The sequence below is a fragment of the Centruroides sculpturatus genome, unplaced genomic scaffold (assembly GCF_000671375.1).
Source record: "Centruroides sculpturatus isolate CEXI.00-Female unplaced genomic scaffold, Cexi_2.0 scaffold1261, whole genome shotgun sequence".
Lineage (NCBI taxonomy): Eukaryota > Metazoa > Arthropoda > Arachnida > Scorpiones > Buthidae > Centruroides > Centruroides sculpturatus.
In genome coordinates this window covers 30,726-55,389 of record NW_019385587.1, presented here as the reverse complement: position 1 = coordinate 55,389, position 24,664 = coordinate 30,726, and the positions used below count along the sequence as shown (strand labels likewise).

General features: G+C 30.7%; 2 protein-coding genes across 2 annotated transcripts in view; one reads left to right on the top strand and one right to left on the bottom strand.

The window, feature by feature from the left end:
- The window catches only part of LOC111640363 (TATA-box-binding protein 1-like), a 47,488-nt gene extending 33,602 nt beyond the window's left edge, over positions 1 to 13,886 (top strand). Inside the window, exons 4-7 of the mRNA XM_023386378.1 lie at positions 2,998 to 3,061; positions 5,550 to 5,653; positions 11,817 to 11,911; positions 13,477 to 13,886. Coding sequence (XP_023242146.1) covers positions 2,998 to 3,061; positions 5,550 to 5,653; positions 11,817 to 11,911; positions 13,477 to 13,553 — 340 coding nt within the window. The 3' untranslated portion in view covers positions 13,554 to 13,886. The remainder of the gene's footprint in view (positions 1 to 2,997; positions 3,062 to 5,549; positions 5,654 to 11,816; positions 11,912 to 13,476) is intronic.
- A 5,062-nt stretch (positions 13,887 to 18,948) lies between these two features.
- LOC111640372 (WD repeat-containing and planar cell polarity effector protein fritz homolog) lies at positions 18,949 to 23,472 on the bottom strand. Its single transcript, XM_023386388.1, has 2 exons — positions 22,086 to 23,472; positions 18,949 to 22,001 (listed from the first exon to the last, which is right to left on the bottom strand). The coding sequence occupies exons 1-2, from the start codon at positions 23,428 to 23,430 to the stop codon at positions 21,055 to 21,057; spliced, it is 2,292 nt and encodes a 763-aa protein (XP_023242156.1). The 5' UTR covers positions 23,431 to 23,472; the 3' UTR covers positions 18,949 to 21,054.
- Positions 23,473 to 24,664: the final 1,192 nt, after the last annotated feature.

The window sequence follows — 24,664 nt, the reverse complement described above, 5'->3', positions numbered from 1 at the left end:
AATTGATTGAAATCAACTGTAATGAGGATAATTTGCAGAGTTAATCTCAGAACAAATAGTTAATTTTGTGAGAAAAGAAGATAGTAACTGCAGGAAGAAAATGAAGACCATGACAGTGATGACATAGTAAATCTTCTAGTAACTGCAAAAGAAGCTCAGTCTTGTTTAGAGAAAATTTGACATTTTCTGGAGGTAAGTGCATCCAATAAGGATTATCTGATGCATGTTGACTCATTGGATACATTTATCTACATGACTTGAGGAAATAATGTAGTTTGAACTACTTTGGACAGGTTTTTTTTATATGTGAAAAACAATAAATATAATATAAATGAAGGAAAAGTGATAGTTATTCTTATTATCCTGATGTTCTTATTTGCATGCCATTTTTGAGAAACTTGCCACTCTCACCTTTCCACCATGGCTTGAAAACCAATGGTGGAAGTTTAAAGGAGATTGACTGTAATTACTTTTTTTTTTACTTATTATAAATTAAAAAACAATTATTGTATCAAGAAATTTGAAAACAAAGCAATTGTAAAATAGTAAGAAGTAATTTATGCAGTAAAAGATAATTTTTAGGTTGAAAGGAGATGAGGAGGAAATTTGTCATTCTCTTAAATCTTAAACAAGAAAAATCACACACTTTTACTTGCTATTTCCATTGATATTTAATAGATAAATAGAAGAAAATAAATGTTTTTGGTCATTTTATTGGCCCTTCTCAGGTTACAAAAACTTTTTTACGCCTTTAAATAAGCTTGTACATTTGATAAAAGAATTTTTAATGAAATTCTAAAACAATTTGAATGAACGTAAACATTCGAAATATGGAGCTAACTTTTCATTTGCCCTTTTCCTTCTCTTTGGAAAAATTACAATATGGTTGTAGGATATTGCTGTAAAAATTTAAAAAAATTCATTTCTCTGTTAAGAAAATCTTATGAAACTCTTGTTTCCTGTTAGAAATTTCCTGTATTATTTCCTTATTTTATTTTTTACACCACAAAATTGAATATGACCCCTGTAATTCATTCAAAAAAAGAATCATATAGTAGTTCTGAGGTAAAATGTAAATTTTCTGAACAGAACAAGATACAAATTAAAAATGCAATCTTCACAAATCATTTGATCCACTTTAATAATGTTAAAGATAGCTTCAAAATTATTAATTGTAGAAAAGCAAACAATAGAATAGACTTTGGATAGTCTTTTTTTAAAAGTTAAAACTATATTAAGAAACTCTAACATAAAATGACTCATTTACAATTTTCACAAAGAAAAAAACATCTGCTTAAAGCTATTTAATTTTAAAATAGTCATATTTTTATTAGTTTGATTGATTTAATAATAATAATTATTATTATAATTATAATTATTTATTGGACTGCAATTTGAAAAATGTAGCTGATATCATAATTATGTTTAGCCACTCTCTTTTGCAGAGAACATGTTGTGGAGCCTATGTAATTCAAGGAGTACATAGTCTCCACATATGCTGTTGGCATAATTATATACATAATTATGATATCAGCCACAACAAGCTTGCCACCACCTTGGCTAGTTATGCCTCAGATAGCAACATCCACTGATCTACAGAACACTCCCATCATTAAGAGAGCCAAATGATCATAAAACATTAGGGCCTTGGAATTGCTGGAAATATATAAAGCTGAAAAACAAGGGAGAAGCATTAATTTCAAGGATGAAAAACACTTGTCCTACACATGGCAGACATTACTTTAAACCACATCTGGCCCTTTAATAACATCAAAATTAAAATTTTTTAAATTTAACAGTTAGAAATGGGTTTAATATCTTTTGTTCTGTTTTATAACAATGACATCATCCAGCAAATTTAACCTGAAAATGCATTTGATTAACAAAGTGTTTTTGAAACGCAAAGGCATTTGATTAACAGAACATCTTTAAAATACAATATTTATGTTTGACCTGAAGATCCAGCTGAAGGATGAAAATGTTAGTCGTCATCAAAATAATAAGCTACTGCAGAATTCTTTAGAAGGTACTACAAAGAAGGTTTGGTGCAATATAGTACTTAACTATTCACTGAGAAAAATAAAAAGCAAGAATAAAAAAATACTTTTGATACTTTAAAAGTTTTTAAAAAATAAGTGAGTGTTTTTAGGTACTTTGTGGAATATAGTGTTATAAGTGATGAACAAATAACTGGAATCATGATTAATTTGTAACTCTCAATACCATCCCTGGACTTCCAGCAAACACATTTATTAACCTGTCCTGCATTGTTCCCAAAGATTTTCATGTTGACCTCGTTGACCTGCGTGGGCAATCCGGAATATTTTCATGTTTGCATCGTAACATTTTTGATACTAGATGTCACTATGCATCACAATTTTTATATTAAAACAAACTTTTAAAATATAATTTTTTTTTTTTTGTTTTTATATTTTTCAATATATTTATTATGTTTGTGCAACATAAAAAAGTAATTTTTAACGACACAGTAAACATGATTATTTAAAAAAAATTTTTTTTTTGGTTAGACTTAACATCAATGAAAATTCAGCATGGTGTCACAGGCAACAGAAAAAAATTTCAACATTGAATAGGTTAATATAACAAACATTATTGGCATATTTCTTAAGCCTTCATAAGGCTACACACACTAGCTTTAATTTGATAACGTTCAAAATAGAATGTTATTTGGTAAGTGGTATTATTTAATTTTTAAGATATAGAATGAGTAGCATTCCAATTTCGAACATTATCAAATTGAAGCTAGAGAGAGAAACCTGATGCAGGCTCATAAAATATGCCAAAAACATTTGTTGTTAATATGTTTGTTGAAAGTGCAGTGATGATGCCAAGAGATAAAAGAATAATGCTGCTTTTGTCCCATCTATGAGAGTTTACTGTTATATTCAGATATAAGAACATGTTTTATGTATGTGCAGAAATACATAATTATGATGTTTTAATTGGTTTTTTATAAAAAATTTTTTGATTTTATAGTGAAGAACAGTCAAGACTGGCTGCAAGAAAGTATGCAAGAATTGTTCAGAAATTAGGATTTGATGTAAGTTTAAATAACTTATCAATTTCTCATTAGAGTAAACTTTACATTAAATGGTTTGTGTGTGTGTGTGTGTGTTATGGACTAAGTGATTAATACGAGCATAATGAATAATGACAAAAAATCATGCACTGTAATAAATTTCAGGTTTTTTTATCATAATTTATCAGATTGACAAGTCACTATGAATACTGTTATCACTTGGTTGGGCAAAGTGATGATAATACTTTGATCATTCAACATGTGTTAGCCAACCAGCACTTGTCGCATGTGTATTGCTTTTATTATTGAATTTTAAATTCATGTGGCCAATAGGTAAACTTGTGCAATATTTTAATTTTACTTTTGTCTCTTAAAATAGTATTTTCTTGTTTGAAAAAATAATGATTATGCAGCCATCATTAAGTGATTTGAATAACCTCTTCAATAACTCATTTAATTAGTCAGTCTTAATTACTTGAATAAATAAACTAAATAAATATTTAATTTTTTATATACTTTATACCAAAAACGACATTTCAGAAATCCTTTAAGTTGATTTTTGATTGAAGTATAAATTTGTTAATATGACTTTTTCTTAACATTAGTTTAATTAATTCAGTTAATAATAATTACAGTAGATCCCCCTATAAAACCGTTTCCTATAGTTATGATTCCTATAAAAATTGTGGCAGTATCCGTAAACATCGGTAAAAATAACTCCTATAATACGTAAAACGTCATCAGGCAGCCGAACTACTTTTCCGCCGTCCGTAGCGCCACGCTACGGACGTTTAGGCGGATAAATTGAGTTTAGTATCGTCTGTTCATATAATTATATATAAATTAGGTACTGTACATATAATTATATATTAATTATATATAAATTAGGTACTGTACATATAATTATATATTAACTTAATTTATTGTAACTTTATTATAATTATATATATACTTTCCGCCGTCCAGCGCCACGCTACAGAGAGTTTAGGCGAGTAAGTTGAGTTTACTATCGTCTGTACAGTATGTAAATTAGGTACCGTAAGTCTAATACAGTACTGTAATTTTATACATTTCTTGTGAAAGAAACATTTCTTATTTAACGGCCATAAAAATTATTTATATTAAGGATGTCTCCAAAGGTCAACGAAGTTTTCGCAGAAAAATAATATCAGAAATCGCGGCCGCGGTTTGATGCGCTGTTCCGCGACGAAACCAAGCTTTAGCAACGGGCGTAGTCGAACGGTACACACTCGGTAAGCAATCCTACAATTTTTTGTTTATAACGTAGTTTATACGGATTATTTTCAAAAAAATATACGTATTTTGGAAATGTTGAGTCGAATTAGTCTAGAATCGATTAATTTTATGAAAGAAAACCTTTCAAACAGCCGTAGTCCGTAAACTATGATTCCTACAAAATTGATTCATAAAGAACGGAACGTATCTACCGTCTTATAGGGGGATCTACTGTATTGTTAAAAAATCACATGTTGTTTTTAAAATACTTTGGAACAATTCACAAAAAATAAATAATTATTAATGAAAAAAGTGGAGATTCTTTTTGAAAATCAAATTGCCCAAAGGAAATGTAGCTTTATTCATAATGTCTGGTTTGAATAATATGCTGGTCTGCAGCTTGATAAATATTGATTAATTTAATAAATTAATCAATATTTATCAAGCTGCATGGTCATTTTAATCATTATTCATAATGGATGGGCATTATAAATAATGCACTATTAATCACTTGGCCCATAACATATATACACACAAATGCAAAAATGAAAAATATGTTTTATTTTTACATTTAGAAAATTTTCTTGAAATTGTTTATATTGTATTAATGTACTTAAAATCAAACTAAATAATAGTTATTACTCAATAATTAAACCCCTGAACTGCAAATAGTAACTCATAATTTATTTTACAAAATCTATAAACACTTACGGTGTTTTTTTAATAAAATAACCATTAATGAATATAACTTAATAAAGTAATTATATAGAATTAGCTTTTACAGTACTGAAATGTTGTATGTTGATTACAAACAATTGAAACAATTTTACATAATTTTTCTGCTGATATTATTATTATGGATATTATATGGCTTGAAATTAAACATTATAATTTTTATGTAAATTAAAAAAAAAAGTTTTTTATATATGTGTAATATATCAGTAAATTTGTTGCATTAAGTTATAATTCCATAATTTTTAAAAAAATTAATGTACAAGGTGCGTTCCATAAGTAATGAGACCAATTTTTTATGACGCAATGATATGCTCTGGGTTCGCATAAGTCTAGGTATTACTGTACTGTAAAAGCTAATTCTATATAATAACTTAAAGTTATTTTCATTAAGATGTTCTTTTAATAAAATAATCATTAAGTGGTTACAAATTTATTTTGTAAAATAAATTATGAGTTACTATTTATAGTTTAGGAGTTTAATTATTGAATAATAATCAGTTTGTAATTATGTATATATATATATATTTCTTAATTTCAGGCCAAGTTTTTAGATTTTAAAATACAGAATATGGTAGGAAGCTGTGATGTTAAGTTTCCAATTAGACTGGAAGGACTTGTTTTAACTCATAGCCAGTTTAGCAGGTAATTTAATTAAAACTTGTATAAAGATAATTAATATCATCAAATTTATATAATCATTTATAAAGATGAAAAATGGCTGTTTTTGAATTTTGTTACTAGTTTGTAAGAACTTCACATATAAAGATTAAAATATTTATTACTGTCAAATACTTTCATTACTTTTAAATTTTATTTTTTTGGTGGTGGTGGTGATAGTAATAGTAGTCAAAATTAGCATAAGAAGTTTATTTGAATAATACATGAACTATTTTAATTGTTTGATGTAAAGTTCTAATAAATAATTGATAATACCTGAAGATAAAGATAAAACTTTGTCAAATTTGAAAAACTTTAATAAAGAAAAGTTGTAAGTTAATAATTTTATAAAACTGTTATTTTTATAAAAATGTATATCAGGTTGATCAAATGGGAAGTTTACTTGCAAGAAGTAAAGAACCTGGCAATACTATGAGCTGGTATTGCCTGACTAACTAGTCACTACACTACATTACACTACACTTAGAAATCATTAACATGATTTCTAAGTGTTGTGTTTGCTTGTTGCTTTTTAAACTGTTTTGCAATAACTGGAAATGCCTTATACTACAGAACAAAGAATTTTCATAGTGAAAAGTTACATAAAGGAGACAAGTTATTGAAAATGAAGATGACAGTTATGTGAAAATATCTTAAATTGTCTGTTTAGAGGTACAGGTAACCCTCATATAACATGGCACTTCTGTATAGCACGGATTCACTCTAACATGGTTCGAGAATTGGGAACATACCCCGTATAACACAGTGCTTTTATATCACGTGTTCACTCTAACATGGTTTAGGAATTGGGTAAAACCCTTGTACAGCATAAAATGTAATAAAGGGTGCGTTCTTTTATACCTCCATGTAACTCTGCGCAAGCATTCTAATTGTTTTCATGGCTACTTTGAATGCTCTTTCAACAAATAATCCATTTAATGGTTAAATTATACAATTGGGACCCTTCTTTTGCCTCTAAAAGCTCATTTTAGAATTATAGATTCCTCCACACAATACTATCGATAGTGCGGGTGCCGCCATCTTTCTTTCACCATCGTTCCTAAATGCCTACAAACGGCAGCGCACTCCCGTTGCAGAGCAAATACTATTAACGAACGCATCCACAAACTGTTACCAGTTGATTATGCTCATGCATGAGATCATCATATAGAATATAATCCTCTGGTAAAATATTTACTTAAATAATAAATAAGTATTTTACCTATGAAAAAAATGAATAATAAATCCGATTTAAATAAGGATTTAACAACATATTTTTTAATTTTTGGAACCTAACCCCCCTTTTTGCACTAGTTCTTTGTTTCGTATAACACGGATTCGCATAACACGGCAATTTTTTGGAACATAACGCCCATGTTATACGGGGGTTACCTGTATGTTTACAAACTTTTTTAATAAGTGACAGTTCACTATATTGCATGTAACAAGAGAGTTATCATAAACAAAAAATTATTTGGAAAATATTTTAAAATGCTCTAAGTCTTTAAATATTTTCTCAGATAACTTTTGACTTAGGTGCACTTAACTTAGAAGCAAGTGTCAAAGAATTTTTAAGATGTTTATCTCAAAAGACTAGATTATCTTAGTTTGGTTCATAAGCTTTGAAAAGAATCAGATTTTGGTTTTATAGAGTTACAAATGTTATCTAAAGAAAATAAGTGTTGAAGATTTAAGCAATAAGAAGTAAAAAAAATAATTATTGAATATTGAAATGGTTGGAAAAATGTCTAAGAACAGAGATGGAATCATGGTCAAAAGCTTGAGAAATATTGATATATAAAATGCTTGTGGATTTTTTTTTATTTTTGAGATTTTTTATCATTACAGAATGAGTTTTAAGGAGATTACATACTGTTGATCAATCTTAAACAACACAATGTTGAAAAGGCTTTAGTCTAGTGATTATGGGAGAATAAGTTTAATCAAATAAACAATGCTCAAAGACTTCTATCATAGTAGACAAAAGGAAGATAGGTCAGGAAAGTTTTTCAATCTTTTTTAGCAATGACAATAATAAAGGAAGATTGTTGCTGATCAGGGATATAGCCAGACTGAATAGTCCCATAAAAAGATGAGATAAAAGCAACAATAGGTAGGAGCAATAGTTAAAATGTTGGAGTAAAAAATAGGAATAAAAGCAAAGCTGTTGGACAAAGAAAATTTCAGAATTCTTTGATAAACTTACTAAAAATAAAAAGTAATACTGACAGAATTTGACATGGAATGGTGCAAGACTTTAAAATTTGATTTAGGGATATAAAGTACCACTTAGTAGACTGGAATGATGTAATAAACACTTCAATTACAGCATTAAATTGTATTTCAGTAAGGTTTAATTCGAAAAAATTCCTTTTCTGCAATGAATGAATGAAAGAAAAAAGGTGATCATTTTGATAGAACTGGCGGTAAGGTAGAGAGATAAAATCTTTAATAAAATGAAGAATTAAAATCTCACAGGCATTCGTGACCCTGAATAAGCTCAATCAATCTCGATTCTGTAAAAGTATCAATCCTCTAACTTTCTGCCATGATGATGAACTATTTTCAATGTTGCCACCATATGACGTGGACAAAGTCATTTGCTGATTGGATGTGCGTTTGCAATTGGCACAAGTAGAACAAACTTTTTGTTTCTAGTCATCGTTGCAGTCATGCTGGATTTTGAAGGTGGTTTACTAGTTAACGAGAACAGCTGTTGCAGTTGTAGTTGCCTGCATGGTTGGAAATCACATGGTGTGACCATGGCTGAAGAAAAAGACTTGCAGGAAGCTTTCCAAAAGTGGCAGATGTGCTGGGAGCAGTGTATCAATGCACAAGGGGAGTATTTTGAAGGCAATGCTAGCCAAATATAAATAAAGTAATTACTTTTAGATTATCATAACACACCTTTTATGTTGTCAAGATAGTTTTATTGAAAACTAACGTTTTTCAGTTTATTCTATAGGCCATCAGGTTTAACGAGAGAATTGGAACATCGGCATTCCAAAAATAGAATACATATATTCAAATTCAAAAAATTGACAACGGAAAAATAAAATAACAGAAAAATAATATATACAAATATAAAATAAAAAACAAAGTAAGATATAGTGATAAAAATAAAAATTCACTAATAATACTTTGATCAAACATTAAAATAAATTATTAAGGTATATTAACAAAACATGTAATTATAAACCAAGGTAAGATTATGAGTTCTTGGCAAACTTTTTGACTATAAATTTCCAAGCTGATGGTAGGCCTTCTGTGTCCCTTGCATTTACGCATGCCTATTCCTGTTTGCTCTTGTAAATTTCAATTTTCTCAGCAGTCCTTGCTAATGTTGGGGAGTGCAAGGGCTGAGGATGGCCTACAGAATAGGTCGAAAACATTAGTTTTTAATAAAACTATCTCGGCAACATAAAAGGTGTGTTATGATGATCTAATTATTTAAATAAATAACTAAATTCTTACTGGAAGTATTATATAAATATAAAACAAACACCTTTCTCTATTCCAGCACACTTTTAATGCGTTGAATAACGTTTTCGATCGTTTTAATCGATCATCCTCAGTTCAAAATTCGAACTCAAACGAAAAAGTATTCGAAAAATACAAAATTTTTTTTTTTTTTTTTTACATCGCTAATTTACGACTTAACGCTAAAGCGCATGCGCGTACTTATAAAACGTATAAGTAATTAAAAATAACAATATTCTATATCAATTAATATTATAAAAACGCCGCCTATGCGGTTGCCATATTTAATCTATGTCATCATAAAAGGACCTCCATGCTGTTTATCAACAGCATGGAGGTCGAAAAATTCGAAAAATACAAAAAAAATTTTTTGTATTTTTCGAATACTTTGTTTGTTTGAGTTTGAATTTTGAACTGAGGATGATCGATTAAAACGATCGAAAACGTTATTCAACGCATTAAAAGTGTGCTGGAATAGAGAAAGGTGTTTGTTTTAGATCTAATTATTTGCTGAGCATGTTCTGTTAATGTAATTACTTTTTTTGTAATGCAGCCAGTCCTGGAATTTTTTGATACCATCACATGTACCAGTATGTGTGTGTAAATGATGCATAATAAAAAGTAGTAGATGTCGACAAATTTAAATTTTTGCCAGTGCTGTGGCACTGTAATCTTTGGCTATGTCTTCGGCTACTCAAATATTTTATGTTTTTGATACTAAATTAACTTCTGAAGTATAATTTTTTATTGTTTTTATATTTTTCAATATATATACTTTGTTCGTACAAAATAAAAAAATAATTTTTAATGATACAATAGTCTTCGTTAAGCTTAACATCGACGAAAATTCAACACGAAGTGACACGCAACGAAGAAAAATTTCAACATGGGATAAATTAATATATTTTTTCGTACATAATTGGTTATCCGAAAAATAAGTTATCCGAACAACCCCAGTCCCCAATTGATTCGGATAAACGACGCTCTACTGTATATTTATTGAGTCATGAATACAATATTGTAACCAAGTTAAACAAGTTATAGAAGACTCAGCTGAAAATGTACATGGCAAACCAAGGTTGAGAACATTCTAAGCACTTGTTTAGAAAGCAATCAAATCCAGCACTGGACTGAGGGATTATGAATTGTGCAGCTCATGAAGAATAGATCATATCATCAAGGCATTAAGTGTACTCCTTATGAAACCATGTTTGGTTTACCCTTAAAAGTTCAGCTGGAGACATTCCTTCCTAATGATACTATAGCAGATTTTTGCATAGAAGAGGAGCTACAAGAAATAATTGAATCATTAAATCAGTCAATTAGAGGGACCCAATGAAAATATATCGGATAAAAGTATTAAAAATGAACAGCCATTACTCAACCAACCTGATGTGGCTATTCTTGATTCACCAACCAAAGTATAGTCTATCAGTCTTTATACAATCAAGAAGAAAAAGAGAGAAGTTGAGGAGTGAGTGAGTGAATGCAAGGCAGGTTTAAAAGCTCAAGAAAAGAAAATATCAGTGCTTAAGTTTGATGTAGCCAAAATGGGAGATACAGTGAAGCTAAGAACACAGATTTGGTTGGGGGCAAGAGGTAATCTGCAGAATGTATTGGCAGTAATATTAACTACTGAAAACGATAAGTACTGTCACTTGGAAACAAAGGAGGTACATCTTTCACAATTTTATACCCAAAACCAGTTTGTGCTTTGTGAAACAATTTCTTATAGTAGAGAATGTACCAACTATTACTGTGTTTTAGGGACTATGCAAGAAAAACATCAATTTCAAGAAGTTGGGTACCAAAGGTGCTCTTTTAAAGGAAAGTGCAATTAATCAAATGCAAATGCAAGCAAAATGAAAAATTATGTAACTCAGAATGTCATGATAGTTTCACATTTGAATAAGCAGTAAGAATTATTAAATTCTATATTTTTTCCAACAAATTTTTGATATTTTTGTACACAATTCTAATATTAAGTTGAGAGATTTTTTCTTAGTTTTCTATATTCATTAAATTATTCTAATGTTAATAAAACAAAAAAAAAAATGCATTTTTGATTCATTTTACTAAATTTGTTTAAATCCATAAGTTACTTTATTAAAACAACAAAAGGTGGGAAATATCATGATACTGTTTTTTGAAATTTATGAACTACGTTTTGGAAATTATGTGAAAATCTCTTTGAAAGTAATATATTCAAATTTGCCAAAATTTACAAAAAATTTTTTTTAAATTTCACGTGAAGTTAATAGAAGAAAACACCGATTCTTCATCATCCTTTTCACACCTCAGGAACAAAGTCATACAGCAGAGTCAACCTTTTAGGCTTCTATTTGTCTCAATATTGTCGAATAAAAGGTTAACACTGCTTGTTCTTGAGGTATGAAAGGATGTAGTATGAAGAAAGGTAAAGTCCTGTGTTTTCTTCTGTTAAGTTAATATGAAAATTTTGTAAAAATTTCTTGTAAATTTTAAATCATATTTAGTGTTTAATCTGTAGATAAACTTTAAAAAAAACTGTTTTGTTTAGAAAATTAAGAAAAATGCCTCTCATATTTTAAAGCATTTAATTAAAATGCAAATAAAAAGTTTATGTAATTTAGTAAATTTTTAAATGTATGCATTTAGCAGTAAATTTTTAATATTTATTTCTTTATAGTTACGAACCTGAGTTGTTTCCTGGACTTATTTATCGTATGGTGAAACCTAGAATTGTTCTTTTAATTTTTGTTTCAGGAAAAGTAGTTTTAACAGGTAGGTTTAAATGTAAATAATAAGACTTGAAAAATATTGGAGTTAAAAATTATCATCAGTTCCTCTTTCCAAATTAAATTTGATGATAACTTAGTGAGATGAATTTCTAAGTTTGAATATTAAATTAAGTTATATTTCAAGCATTATTATAGAATCTTAGATTGTCATCTCTCAGTATAAGAGTTCAAACTATAATTTTATTTTGTAGTAATTTGTTACAAAGTAATAATCAAAGTTAGTTTTAATATATATAACTATGAACAATTTTTATTGTTAAATGGAATCTTTACTGTTTTACCTAATTAGTTCTGCAAATTTTAGTGTTTTCAATGAGCTTTTAGTAATACAATTTATTCCATTTTATTAAAGAGTGATTTGAAAACCAGTAATAGTTTTCAAAGTTTAATAAACTGTACGTAAATTTATATATTTATTATATAATTTATAGGGTTTTTTTAAAATAAATATACATTTAAATACTTTTGACAATGTATTATTGTCTTTGTCAAACAAGAAACTTTTTCATTATACAAAAATTTCCTGCCTGACAAAGACAATAATACATTGTCAAAAGTACTTGCATGTATATTTTATTTTTAAAGAAGCTATTAACACTTAAAGACAGCCTATTTAATGTGTAATTTTTGATGTTTTGGCATGGAGTATAAGTAAAATCTTTGATTTATACTTATTTAAATAAACTGTATTTAATAAACTGCTCATTGAAAACATTAAAATTTGTAGAACTAGTTAGGAAAAATTTGCGTATCTTGTAATTGAAGAAATAATGTATTTATAAAGGTTTCTCATTGTTCTGTTAATGCTTTTCCCTATGTTTGTCAACATTCATTATAAATAAATAAAAGATTTAATTAGTATAGCTGTGTTTTTATTTATTAAGTTTATATACTTGAGAAGTAAAATATTTCTAAAAAATCTTTATTTTTGATGATTGCTTTTAATGATTCAGGAAAAAGTTTAAGATGAAGCTAAAACATGAAACTCATTTCACAATGTTTTAAAGCTATATTATGTATCTAAAAAATTTATTTTGGAGATTCAAGATAAATTTTTAACACTAGTTTTATGAAAAGAAACCAATCCATTCTTAACTTTTATAATTACTTTCTATATGCATCTCTTTGGCAAAAAAGCTAATCAGTATTCTGTTCAAACTAAAAAATTTTCTATTTGTGATTTTATGGCCTCAACATTGTCATATTATGTATTTAAACAATATATCTGCCTTTGAGTTTAATACTGAAAGATCTAGAATTATCTAAGATGTAAACGTTGCATATGAATTATTTTCTCCCCAAACATACCTGATGATGATTAAACAGTCTCCACTAATATTAAAAAGAGAGTATTAAAACTTAATTTTTAATACTTTTTTCATTTGTAAATTAAAATAGAAAATAGACCTGTTTGTATTAAATTTAAAACATTTAATTTTTTTTCATAACTAATATAATATATTGAATGTTTTTACTTCTATATTTGTAATATTCTATATAAATAGTTTTAGTAAATAATTTGTACATTGTTTTTCTTTTCCCATTTAGGAGCTAAAGTACGTTCCGAAATTTATGAAGCTTTTGATAATATTTATCCAATTCTTAAAGGATTCAAGAAACAATAATTGTTCACAATTGTTTTTAATTTTCAAATATTTTAGGCTTGTAAATATTTAATGACTTACATAAATCTCATCTGTATCAGAATGTAAGATAATTGTTCATTTGATACACACATTAACATTATTTCTCTAATTTTTTGAAATGAAAAACATCAATTCATAATATCAAATTTTTATTTACTGATTGAATGAAGGTTGTCACTCTTATCATGAATTTGTTTTCAGTTAAATGTTTTAAATGTATGTGTTTTATTTATAAAGTAAATTGGAGAAATAAAAGTCTTTATTTACACATATATAAATTTGAAAATTTATGTATATGTAAATAACTTTATAAATACTAGTCTTATATTTGTTGTTGTTTATGTGTATAAAACTTATACATTACCTGTTGTGATGTAACTCTTGGAGATTTTCCATCATTTGTTTCAATATTGATAGAGGAAGCACTGCAAAACTTGAATAAAGAACTACAGTTTATTATTAACTAATCTTTTAATTTAACTAATTTTTAATTTTTATGGCTTTTATAAAGTTATTTATTAACAAGTTTTATAAAATTAACTGAAACATGCATCCATAATAAAGTGATTTTTCTGATCATTTAAAAACATATATATGCGTACATGTGATTCATAAAGTAACTCTAATAAGTGAATTGATGATGGAATTCAGTATTGGATAGTATTGATTTTAATTCTGCTTGGTGTCTGCTTGTTAATAAGAATGCAATAGCAAGCCTAAATATCAAATAACTATATTTAAATTTTATATTTTCAAATTCTTTTTTCCTCTATTAAAATGGATTTAATTAAAATTTATGTTCAAATATCCTATTACAGAACGCACATTTACTAACAGAGAATTTTTTTTTTAATCTTTGGGATAAAATCCAAGATCTTAATGAGAAATATGAAAATCTATCACCGACAATCTGACACAAATAGTGTTTGTAAACATTAATACTTTCTAGAAAATTCAGAAAGAAATGAATGACATAAACTTAATTATATATTAGTAGCAGATATCAGAGCTGATAGAATTCCAAAATAGCTTCTTTACTGAATGTAGTATGAAATGTTATAGCAGGGGTGGGCAAGCAAGAGTTCATTGGGAGCTGAAATGTAAGTTTTGCAAATTGCATGGGAGCCACAGTTCTGTACTTTTTTATTCTGTACTGCAATTTTATTATATAATATAAAACAAATATTAAATTTTTTTAATTAACATATTTTCACAAAATTGTGGAAATAAAATTGTAAAAATAATAATAAAAAGCAGAAATTAACACTTTCAGCAAGAGCCGCATGTAACTCAAAAAAAGCCGCATTTGCCCATGTCTGCATTATAGCAAACTCTTTGTGCTTTGAAACAAGTTTTTAAATTTCAGGATAAGCTTTGATTTAGCAAAAGTAAACTGTTTTAGCATAATCATGTTTTCATATTATGAAACCATTATATTTACTTGAAAGGAACTGGCTTAAGTTAAAGGAAAGAGTTAAAGAACTGGTTTGACTTGAGCTGAATTTCTTAGATCATCAAGACAATCAAGAAAACTGAATCAGGGTGAAGTCCTATCAACTGCGTCAAAGAAAGAGAATTTAACACACTATACACCAAAATATTAGTTCATATAATGGAAAAAAAACAATTGTCTTTCAGCATTACAATGACTTTGATTAAACAAAATTTACACTAGTACTTTCGACAATGTATTACAGTAGTTGAACAGTATCTTTATGAAAGTGATTTAAGGTTATTAGTTGCAGACAAGCACAAGCAATTTGTACTGCACAAGAACTCTGATTTCTTTTCAAAGAATAAAGTATTTTCTAGATTAGTCTGGATCAGTTCCCAAATAGTATTGAACAAAACAAGACTCATCAAGCAACCGAGATTGAAGTCTATATTAATGGGAACTGTGGAGCCACCTAAAAATAGTGTGCACACTAGACTCATTTTTGAGACCAAGACACAGCAAGACTGGCTGTTAAGAATGCTTGTAAACAAAAAAAAAACACATTCTATCTAAAAAAAAACAGCTTGCTGGTTCATTGTCCACCTTAATCTTTGATTCAAACTCAGTGGTTACTTCTTTCCACACAATCATGCATAAGTAAGGGAACTGTGCATTTACTTCCTACCTTGTACAGCTTCTACAAAATTGATACTGTTACTCTATACCTTTTGGTGCCAGCATTTATGCTACCTTGTTAACTAATACCATGTTTGATAATAACTTTTTGGTACAACAGGTCTTAGCTATTCAGGAAGTACTTCACCTAGTATCCCATAACAGTTGTTTTCAGTTTAAAGATAGCAGTAATAAAATGAAAGTATTGTAAAATTCAAAGTCAAAACAAAAAGTTTGAAGTTTGATTTCTTAGAATTTAGCATTTTTTTAATTTGTTTTATTTAATGTTTACTATTTAAAGTTATATAAGGTAATTAAATTTATTGAGTGAAATTTTTGAGATCTGATTACTATTTGAATTCAAGAAAAGTGATATTTATCCATCTCTAATGGGGACCCATTTACCATGCCTGAAAGATCCAAGATCTACCATATTCCTTAAGATTTGTGTATTTCTATGTTTTCATACATAGGGGCAATCTTAGAATGCTTACTAATAGAATATCAGAGCACCAAGATGACATCCAACATGCCAGATGTACTACAGAATTAGCCAAAAATGCTGTATCATAGCTGAGACCTTGTGTCAGAGGCTGTGTTATTCCATCCTGTACCAGTCAAAACATATTTATTTGGGAAATCTTAATTGTAACCAATGACACACATAATCAACCCATATTTGAGCTATGTAACTATGGATATTACTTTTTATAGTAGTTAAAAGCAATTATAACAGTTAGGGTCACTCCACCCTCACATCTTTCAATAGTCATGTAATAGTTACACTTTAATTGCATACCAGTTTTTATGTGTGATTATTAATTTGTATTTATGTTTATCATTTGTTTCATACACTAAATTAAAATGTTTTAAAAAACTTCAAAGTTGTTCTACTTTTAGAGTAGAATTCTATAAAAGTTTAAGCTTTGTAAATTGGCCTTGCAGTTTCTAGAATTTTCTGAACAAATTTGAATCTATTTGTGTTCTATGCTTGAACACCTTGTCTGAGGATGACAGTAATATATTGTTGAAAGTACTAGTGTAAATTTTGTTTAGTAAAGTCATTCTAATACCAAAAGACAGTCACTTTCTTTTCATTATACGAGGGTTGTTCAAAAAGTATCGGACCTTTGGTCGGCAAAAATACATTTATTGATTTTGAGGTACAAAACCCTAATTTCCTTCAAAGTAGTCTCCTTGGTAATGTATACACTTCTCCCAGCATTCCTGCCATTGCTGGAAACACTGCTGGAACGCATCTTTTGGAATGGCCATCAGCCGGTCCGTTGCATTCCGCACGATGTCTTCTCTCGACTAAAATCGGGTTCCTTTTAGCGGCATTTTCAGCTTGGGAAATAGCCAAAAGTCACACGGAGTCATATGGGGAGAGTACAGAGCGTGACGCACCACAGGAGTGTTGTGTTTGGCAACGAAAGCCTGAATCAGACGCGCAGAATGGGTGGATGCATTATCACGATGGAGCTGCCAAGTTTTGATCAACCACAGATCTGGTCATTTGCGTCGCACAGCATCGGAAAGACGATGGACCTCCTGGTAGTACTCCTTTGTGATGGTTTGGCCTTGTGGTGCATACTCATGATACACCACCCCACTAGAGTCGAAAAAACTGTCAACATGACCTTGATATTGCTGCGGACCTGCCGCGCTTTTTTTTGGCCTTGAGGATCGTCCCTTGAAAGCCTGCTGAATCTTGCGAATGGTTTACACTTGGGTATCGCCAAGGTTTTTGGCAAAATTTGATGTAATATCGCTGCTCACGTTCAGTCATTTTCCAACTTAGTGGAATCCGATGAGAGCTCAATACACGTTCTCACTCATAGGCTGACTGCCAGCGACTGATGCTTCCTGCAGGTGGGAAAAAATTCAGGGCTGTGCATGACTGTCCCCTNAAATAAAGTTCTGCTATTAATTTTAAAAGTATTTCTCTTGTCATTTTTTGATCAAACCCGATGTAAACAGGTTGCTTCCAATTTGAAAAAAGAAGGTTATTATTGCAACCATACACAGCACACCTAGTACTCAGTATTTTGTTCTTCACCTAACATAAAAATATAGCTTTAAATATTTAATGACTTATATTTAAATCATCTTACCTTATAAAAAATTTAGTCAAATAAAACAATTACAGAAATATTAAAATAAATCACTTCGTTGATCACAAAATTGGACGAATATTAAAAGCGAAAACTAAACACGTGCACACCCTGCTCTGTGTAAACAGAGAGGTCAGGACTCGTGCTGACGTCACTAACTTGGCATTCCTGGCTAACATTGTAGAATAGGGATCTGGCTATCCTTGTAGTATACAGTCTTTGGACCACGTGTATCCACAGAAGGCGAGAAGAGAAAATTTACATACTTAAGTATTAATAGTTAACGAAAATAAAAATTTTCGTGAACTATTATTACTTAAGTATGTAAAAATTTATTGCATTTCCTGTTGTACAAGGGTTTTACCTAATTCTCGAACCGTGTTAGAGTGAATCCGTGCTATAGAAGTGCCGTGTTATACAGGGGATGGTACCAATTCTCGAACCGTGTTAGAGTGAATCCGTGCTATAGAAGTGCCGTGTTATACGGGGGTTACCTGTACCACCAACAAAACAGATATCGTCTCACCAGAATATTTCCTCACTATCAGCAAAATCGACACGAAAGAAAAAATGAAACGAATATGGATCTCCTACCATAAAAAGGAAGCTTGCTTATCCGTGGCTAGAAAATACAGTAGAGCATCGATTATCCGACCCCCGATTAACCGTCACATCGGTTAACCGACCGTTCTAGTCGGCAAATTTCAAATGTCCGCTAGTGATGTGGCGCTACAATGTTTGGCTATGTCTTGGCTACTTTAATATTATTTTTTGTTAAATATTTGCGTGTTTTAGCTGGCAACATGGCTCGACCATTGAAGGAAGGCCAGCATTTAAACGAGACTTAATTTTATAATTATTAGTGGTTGTTTGTTTTGTGAGCAATAAAATAATTTTTAACGATACAATAGCAACGATTATTATTTTAAAAAAAATTGTTAGGCTTAACATCGATGAAAATTCAACGCGAAGTTGGTTAATAGTGATATACTAATATACTATTTACATGGGATATACTAATATACTATACTAATAATGTATTTTTTTCATTCTTTTCGGTTATCCGATTTTTTCAGTTATCCGACCAACCCGAGTTCGGAGTTATCCGNACTTCTCCCAGCATTCCTGCCATTGCTGGAAACACTGCTGGAACGCATCTTTTGGAATGGCCATCAGCCGGTCCGTTGCATTCCGCACGATGTCTTCTCTCGACTAAAATCGGGTTCCTTTTAGCGGCATTTTCAGCTTGGGAAATAGCCAAAAGTCACACGGAGTCATATGGGGAGAGTACAGAGCGTGACGCACCACAGGAGTGTTGTGTTTGGCAACGAAAGCCTGAATCAGACGCGCAGAATGGGTGGATGCATTATCACGATGGAGCTGCCAAGTTTTGATCAACCACAGATCTGGTCATTTGCGTCGCACAGCATCGGAAAGACGATGGACCTCCTGGTAGTACTCCTTTGTGATGGTTTGGCCTTGTGGTGCATACTCATGATACACCACCCCACTAGAGTCGAAAAAACTGTCAACATGACCTTGATATTGCTGCGGACCTGCCGCGCTTTTTTTTGGCCTTGAGGATCGTCCCTTGAAAGCCTGCTGAATCTTGCGAATGGTTTACACTTGGGTATCGCCAAGGTTTTTGGCAAAATTTGATGTAATATCGCTGCTCACGTTCAGTCATTTTCCAACTTAGTGGAATCCGATGAGAGCTCAATACACGTTCTCACTCATAGGCTGACTGCCAGCGACTGATGCTTCCTGCAGGTGGGAAAAAATTCAGGGCTGTGCATGACTGTCCCCTCCACAACTCCACCGAAAGAGGCCCCCACGCATCATTGGTTTACGCGGAAAAAATAAAAGTCCGATACTTTTTGGAAGGTGGCATTTTAGTTATCATTAATTGGTTGAAAGTGCTACAAAAGATCAATTGTCATCAAGAAAAAGTGAACTATGTTAATTTCATTAGATAAGTTGTGGCCAACGTTTTTGCATCGAAAACTTTTTGAAGTTAATTGCTATTGTTAAACTTTTCAGTAATACAGTAAACCTTTGCTTTTGTGTTGGTTGATGAACATACAATCATATCACTCCACAAAGGACTTTACATAATAAAATAAAATTTGTCTTACAATAAATATTTACTTTAGAATGGATTTACAATTGCCATCAACTGGTCCATTTCAGTGAGCCAGATTAGTAGATAAGTCAATAAATGATGCAAATGCAAGTGTTTTAGTAACTCGTATTGGTTAGAAAAAAATGTAACTGGAAAAATTGATTCAGGCAGTTTTTCTACCACCAAAAGTTTTTATCCTATTTAACTTAATAAAGAATAAAACAATTAGTATTTATGTAGTAATTATAAAAATTTATTTTTGAGAATATAGTTCTAACTTTTGAGGTCCTGGAATGAAATATTAAAAGAAAAATATATTATTGGATTTGCACACTATTTTCACAAGTCTCCAGAACAGAAAGTAGAAGTCCATTATAATCGGCTTTAAACAATTTTGACAGATTAGTGTAAATCAGGAAGTAGATTTGGACTAATAAGTAAATCAAGGATATTATTTTTTAAAAGTTTAGGAGAATTTATTCTCTATTATTCATAGGAAGTCCATCAATAAAGTCTTATTGTTATTAAACTTATATACTTAATATAGTTGACAGGTATAAACAAGTCCAAGATGGTAATGCTTATACCTATTATAACTTTTACACTTAAAATTTTATTAAAATATTTTAATAGGAACAATTCTTAAATCAGATTAACAAAATACATTGGAAAATGATTTCTTATAATTTCATTTTTTCCAAAAACAATTTGAGGTTGTGTATTTTATTATAGAATGTGAAAAACTATATTCCAAATGATTAATTTAATCCCGATTTATTTGCAATTTAATAAACTGTTTGGATATGAGAAGCTACATTCTGAATTGTATATTATTATAGCATACGTGGTTTATATAGATTTCATTCAGTTACTATTTTTGAGATTTTGACAAATTCTCAATTGTAATAATCTGTCTTAACATAACTGGATTCTAATATTTTACATAAAGATTTATCTAACTCTTAAACAAATTAAATAATTCAACTGTGTTACAGATTTTTAGTTATAGCTAAAATACAGTTTTATACTACTATTTTATAGTAGTTTAAATAAAAATTAATATAAAAGTATAAAAATATAATTGAAGTAGTATTTAAATACATATATTACATAATAAAGATTGTATTTTCTAAATTATATAATTCCAAAATGAACAAACTTTACTCTAGCATTTTCTATTTCTTCATCCTCATTAGATGATTCTTGTTCTAAAACTACAAAATTGTCCAGTGATTTAGCAGGAACAGTGTCGTCAACAAACTGTTCATTTGGATCAGAAAAATCTATTTGGTCTGTAATAGGTGCACTTAATGGATTTAATTGAGGCTGATTTACCAAATCTGTATTAATAGTTGTTGGTAGTGGAATGCTATTATGAATGTTATGAGGAATTGGAGAAAGAAATGGTGACTGTGTTACGGAAATTTGAGAATCGGGCCAGTGAATGGATCCATTAATTCCCATACTTCTTGAATTACAAGGATTATCCTGAAAGTGTGATAAATTAGATGAATTTATTGAAGAAATTGGTTTATCTATAATCTGAGATGCAGTCATTTGTTCGTATATTTTCAGGTCTAATGATTCGCTTGTTAATGAAGTTTTCGCATGCCGATCAGGTTTCAAACCAAAGTGTTCATCGATAGAAGAATCTTCTGAAAATTCAGTAGAGTATTCGTATTCTTCCGATTCTTCAGTAATACTTTCTGCTTCTATAGAATGACCGTCTAACTGATCTGCGTGTTGTAATGCAACATCTGCCAAAATTCTTTCTCCTTTATCACGAGCTACATAATGCAAATCCATAAATAAATCCTTATTTCCTAAGTCCACGGCTAATAAAAATGCTTTTTCAAACTTTTGATATCTCAGAAGATGATGGAAGAAACGTCTTGCTAATGAGCTAACTCTGTCTCTGTACTCCATTATTATAACGTCGGACAAAGGCTTCAGTGGCTTATAAAAGCTTCCAAGTGCACTTTCTAATTGAGATTCCCTATCTCTGTTCAATGGTTTCCGGAGAAGATACTGAATGATTTTATTCATACATTGATAACTCGTTTCGCTCTGGCTGTTCCAATCTATTTCAAGTAAAAGACAAACCGATTCATTAACCTGGTCATATTTTAAATATTGATTGATTAATTCTCTCTGAGTTAACGAACCTCTGCTGATCGTTCCAAGAGAAAACGTCAAGAGAGCCAAAGGTCCGCGATTAAAAAGAAGACACATCGTGCAATGTGTTTTTAAGTAAGTTCTATTCTTATTTAACAAAGTTTCTGGATGTTCCCAAAAAAGTTTCGTCAGAGTAGGTTGATATCTAAAGTAATCAGGTATTTCCAAAATATTCGAAGCGGCAAAATCGTCTGAAAGAAGCTGCAGTTTAATCGAAGAAAGAGCACAGTCGTAGCACCGTAGCTGGCCTTTTTCGCTGCTCACTATTATTATTGTATCTAATGGATGCCATGCAATAAACGAACAAACAAATGAAGAAATGACCGAGCGACAATTCTGTCTGATAAAATCATACAAAATCAGTGACCTGTCGTCAAAAGAAATTAAAACTTTTGTCTCTTCCATGTTCCACCGAGATGCAACTATACGAGTCTGATTCGGAATCGTAGTAACATTTAAACAGTGAAACTTATTTTGAGAAATTTCATATATGTTAAGATTGACGGCCGCATTTCTACCACTACTACTCTCGATGGTAAAGATTCGATTAGATTCATAACGACTAAATTTGGCTCGCAGTAGTTCCCCTTCGACTTTTGTAAAACACAACAGTTCCACGTGAGAATTGACTAACGAATAAACCGCCATACTCGCACGATCCTTGTCGGAATTAAGCGGCATCCAGGGCCAAACTTCTTCATTTCCTATACGCCACCACACAAGAACGCATTCGCGTAGAGAATTTACAGACAGTTTTCTCTCCAGACGGCGACCAGTGGGTCCGATTAAATCGACGACGGTCAATTTGGGTTCTAACGAGGCCATTCTTTCACCTCTCTTATACCTATCTATGGACTGCGAGTGTTTACCAAAATGAATACAAGTCAGCTTCGGTTCGACGTAAGAAAATAGAATAAATTTGTCTTCGACGATAACATCCACAACGTGATCGGATACTAATTTTCCCACGAGATAATTATCTAATATGATATGCTCCAAACAAGTATTTTCTGAAGAAATGGAGAGCGTGACAAGTACTCCATTATTAAATACAATTTGAACGATGTCATTTTTTTCCCATCTTGCAATTACACACCGCTGATTACTTTGTAATTCTTCAAATTCTTTCAAACAGTCTCGTAATTTCTCGGGTCTTTTATTCCTTGGAACCCAAACGACGTCTCTTCCTTCGGAAAATTCCTGCTTATCTAAAAAATACGTTTGTTCTACGTTTTCACCTTTATCGTAAGTTTTGTAGCAGCCTATGTCGGAATCACTAATCAAAAGTTCATTTTTAAGTGTCCAAAACTGCAATTTTCCCAACAAAAATGCCATGTTTATAATTCCGTACAAAAATAAACATTGACGCTCATACTTGTCAATTTAACCGCTAGAGGCGCCAATTTCACAAAATTTTAAAATAATGCAATTGTTTAAAATGATTAACAAACTGTTGTTTTTATTAGATAGCATTTTCGTTTAAAAATGATTATTAATATTCTGTTTAATATATGAATTTTTAAAAACTTTGTTCTGTGGACAACTAAGAGGATTTTTTTTCATACCAATCGTGGGTTCCTGTGTCCATAGCGGGGACAACCGAGTGATGAAAGACGGGGCCCGACACCGAGGTGCACCGCCCGTAAAAAAATTTATGGGAAGTTGTAAGAGCGATGGACTGATGCCTTACGGATGGCCCTTGCCATCCGATCGTCTGCAACTTTTGTCCAAATGATGTCTACGATGTTATATTCATAATTCTAACCGATTTTGAGATTAGTGTCCGCAGAGAAGACTCGGGTAAAGAAACTCCAAAGTGAATGGGATGAAAGGATGACCAAACCGTCGCCTCATAAATTTAAGCCGCCTTTTTTTGTGTTGTGTACACTGTATTATGAATGAATAAAATACACTAAACAAAAATTATACCAAAAAAAAAAAAAGTTACTAGACAGGTTGCGGCCGAAGTTTTCATCTCTAAAATGTGAACGTCGAACATCGAGCGCCGCTTACAAGATAGCAGCGCTTCGATGTTCAAGTTGTAAAAATGAAAACTTCGGCCGCAACCTCTCTATTAACTCGGATAAAATAGACGACTGGATAGTCGCGAGGTTAAGATGACAGCCTACAGCTTTGGTGGACCCGGGATCGAAAATCCCAGGAATTTTTGGAGTGTTCCGTCCGCACAGATTAGAGAGAGAGATGGTCAACTTCGGGAAAATCATGTGACTAAAGACGTACAGCATCCCAACGGCCGAAGCATGGTACTAAACTGGTCAGGTGATTAACATTTTTCGCTTCCGATTTCAGTTTACCGTTGTTAGATTTCCTTTCTTTCTAGCGCCGTGGTTTGTTGTTAAATTTAAAAATGAAAAATAGAATTAAATGAATAATTTGAGGAAGCAATAAATTTCCATTGTTCACTTTACCCGAAAATTCAGAAAAGTAAGTAGTAATATTTTTATATGCTAATTAAATTTGTTTGTTTTTCTGACTTGCGGATACCATGTTTTTCTAAAAGATATGCAGGTATCTTTCGTACAATACGATACTTATACAGCACGGTTTT

Coding starts and splice junctions, on each gene's coding strand:
- LOC111640372 (XM_023386388.1), bottom strand. CDS start 23,430: ATGGCATTTTTGTTGGGAAAATTGCAGTTTTGGACACTTAAAAATGAA. Junction 22,002..22,085: donor TCTTGGAACGATCAGCAGAG/GTTCGTTAACTC, acceptor TACTTGAAATAG/ATTGGAACAGCCAGAGCGAA.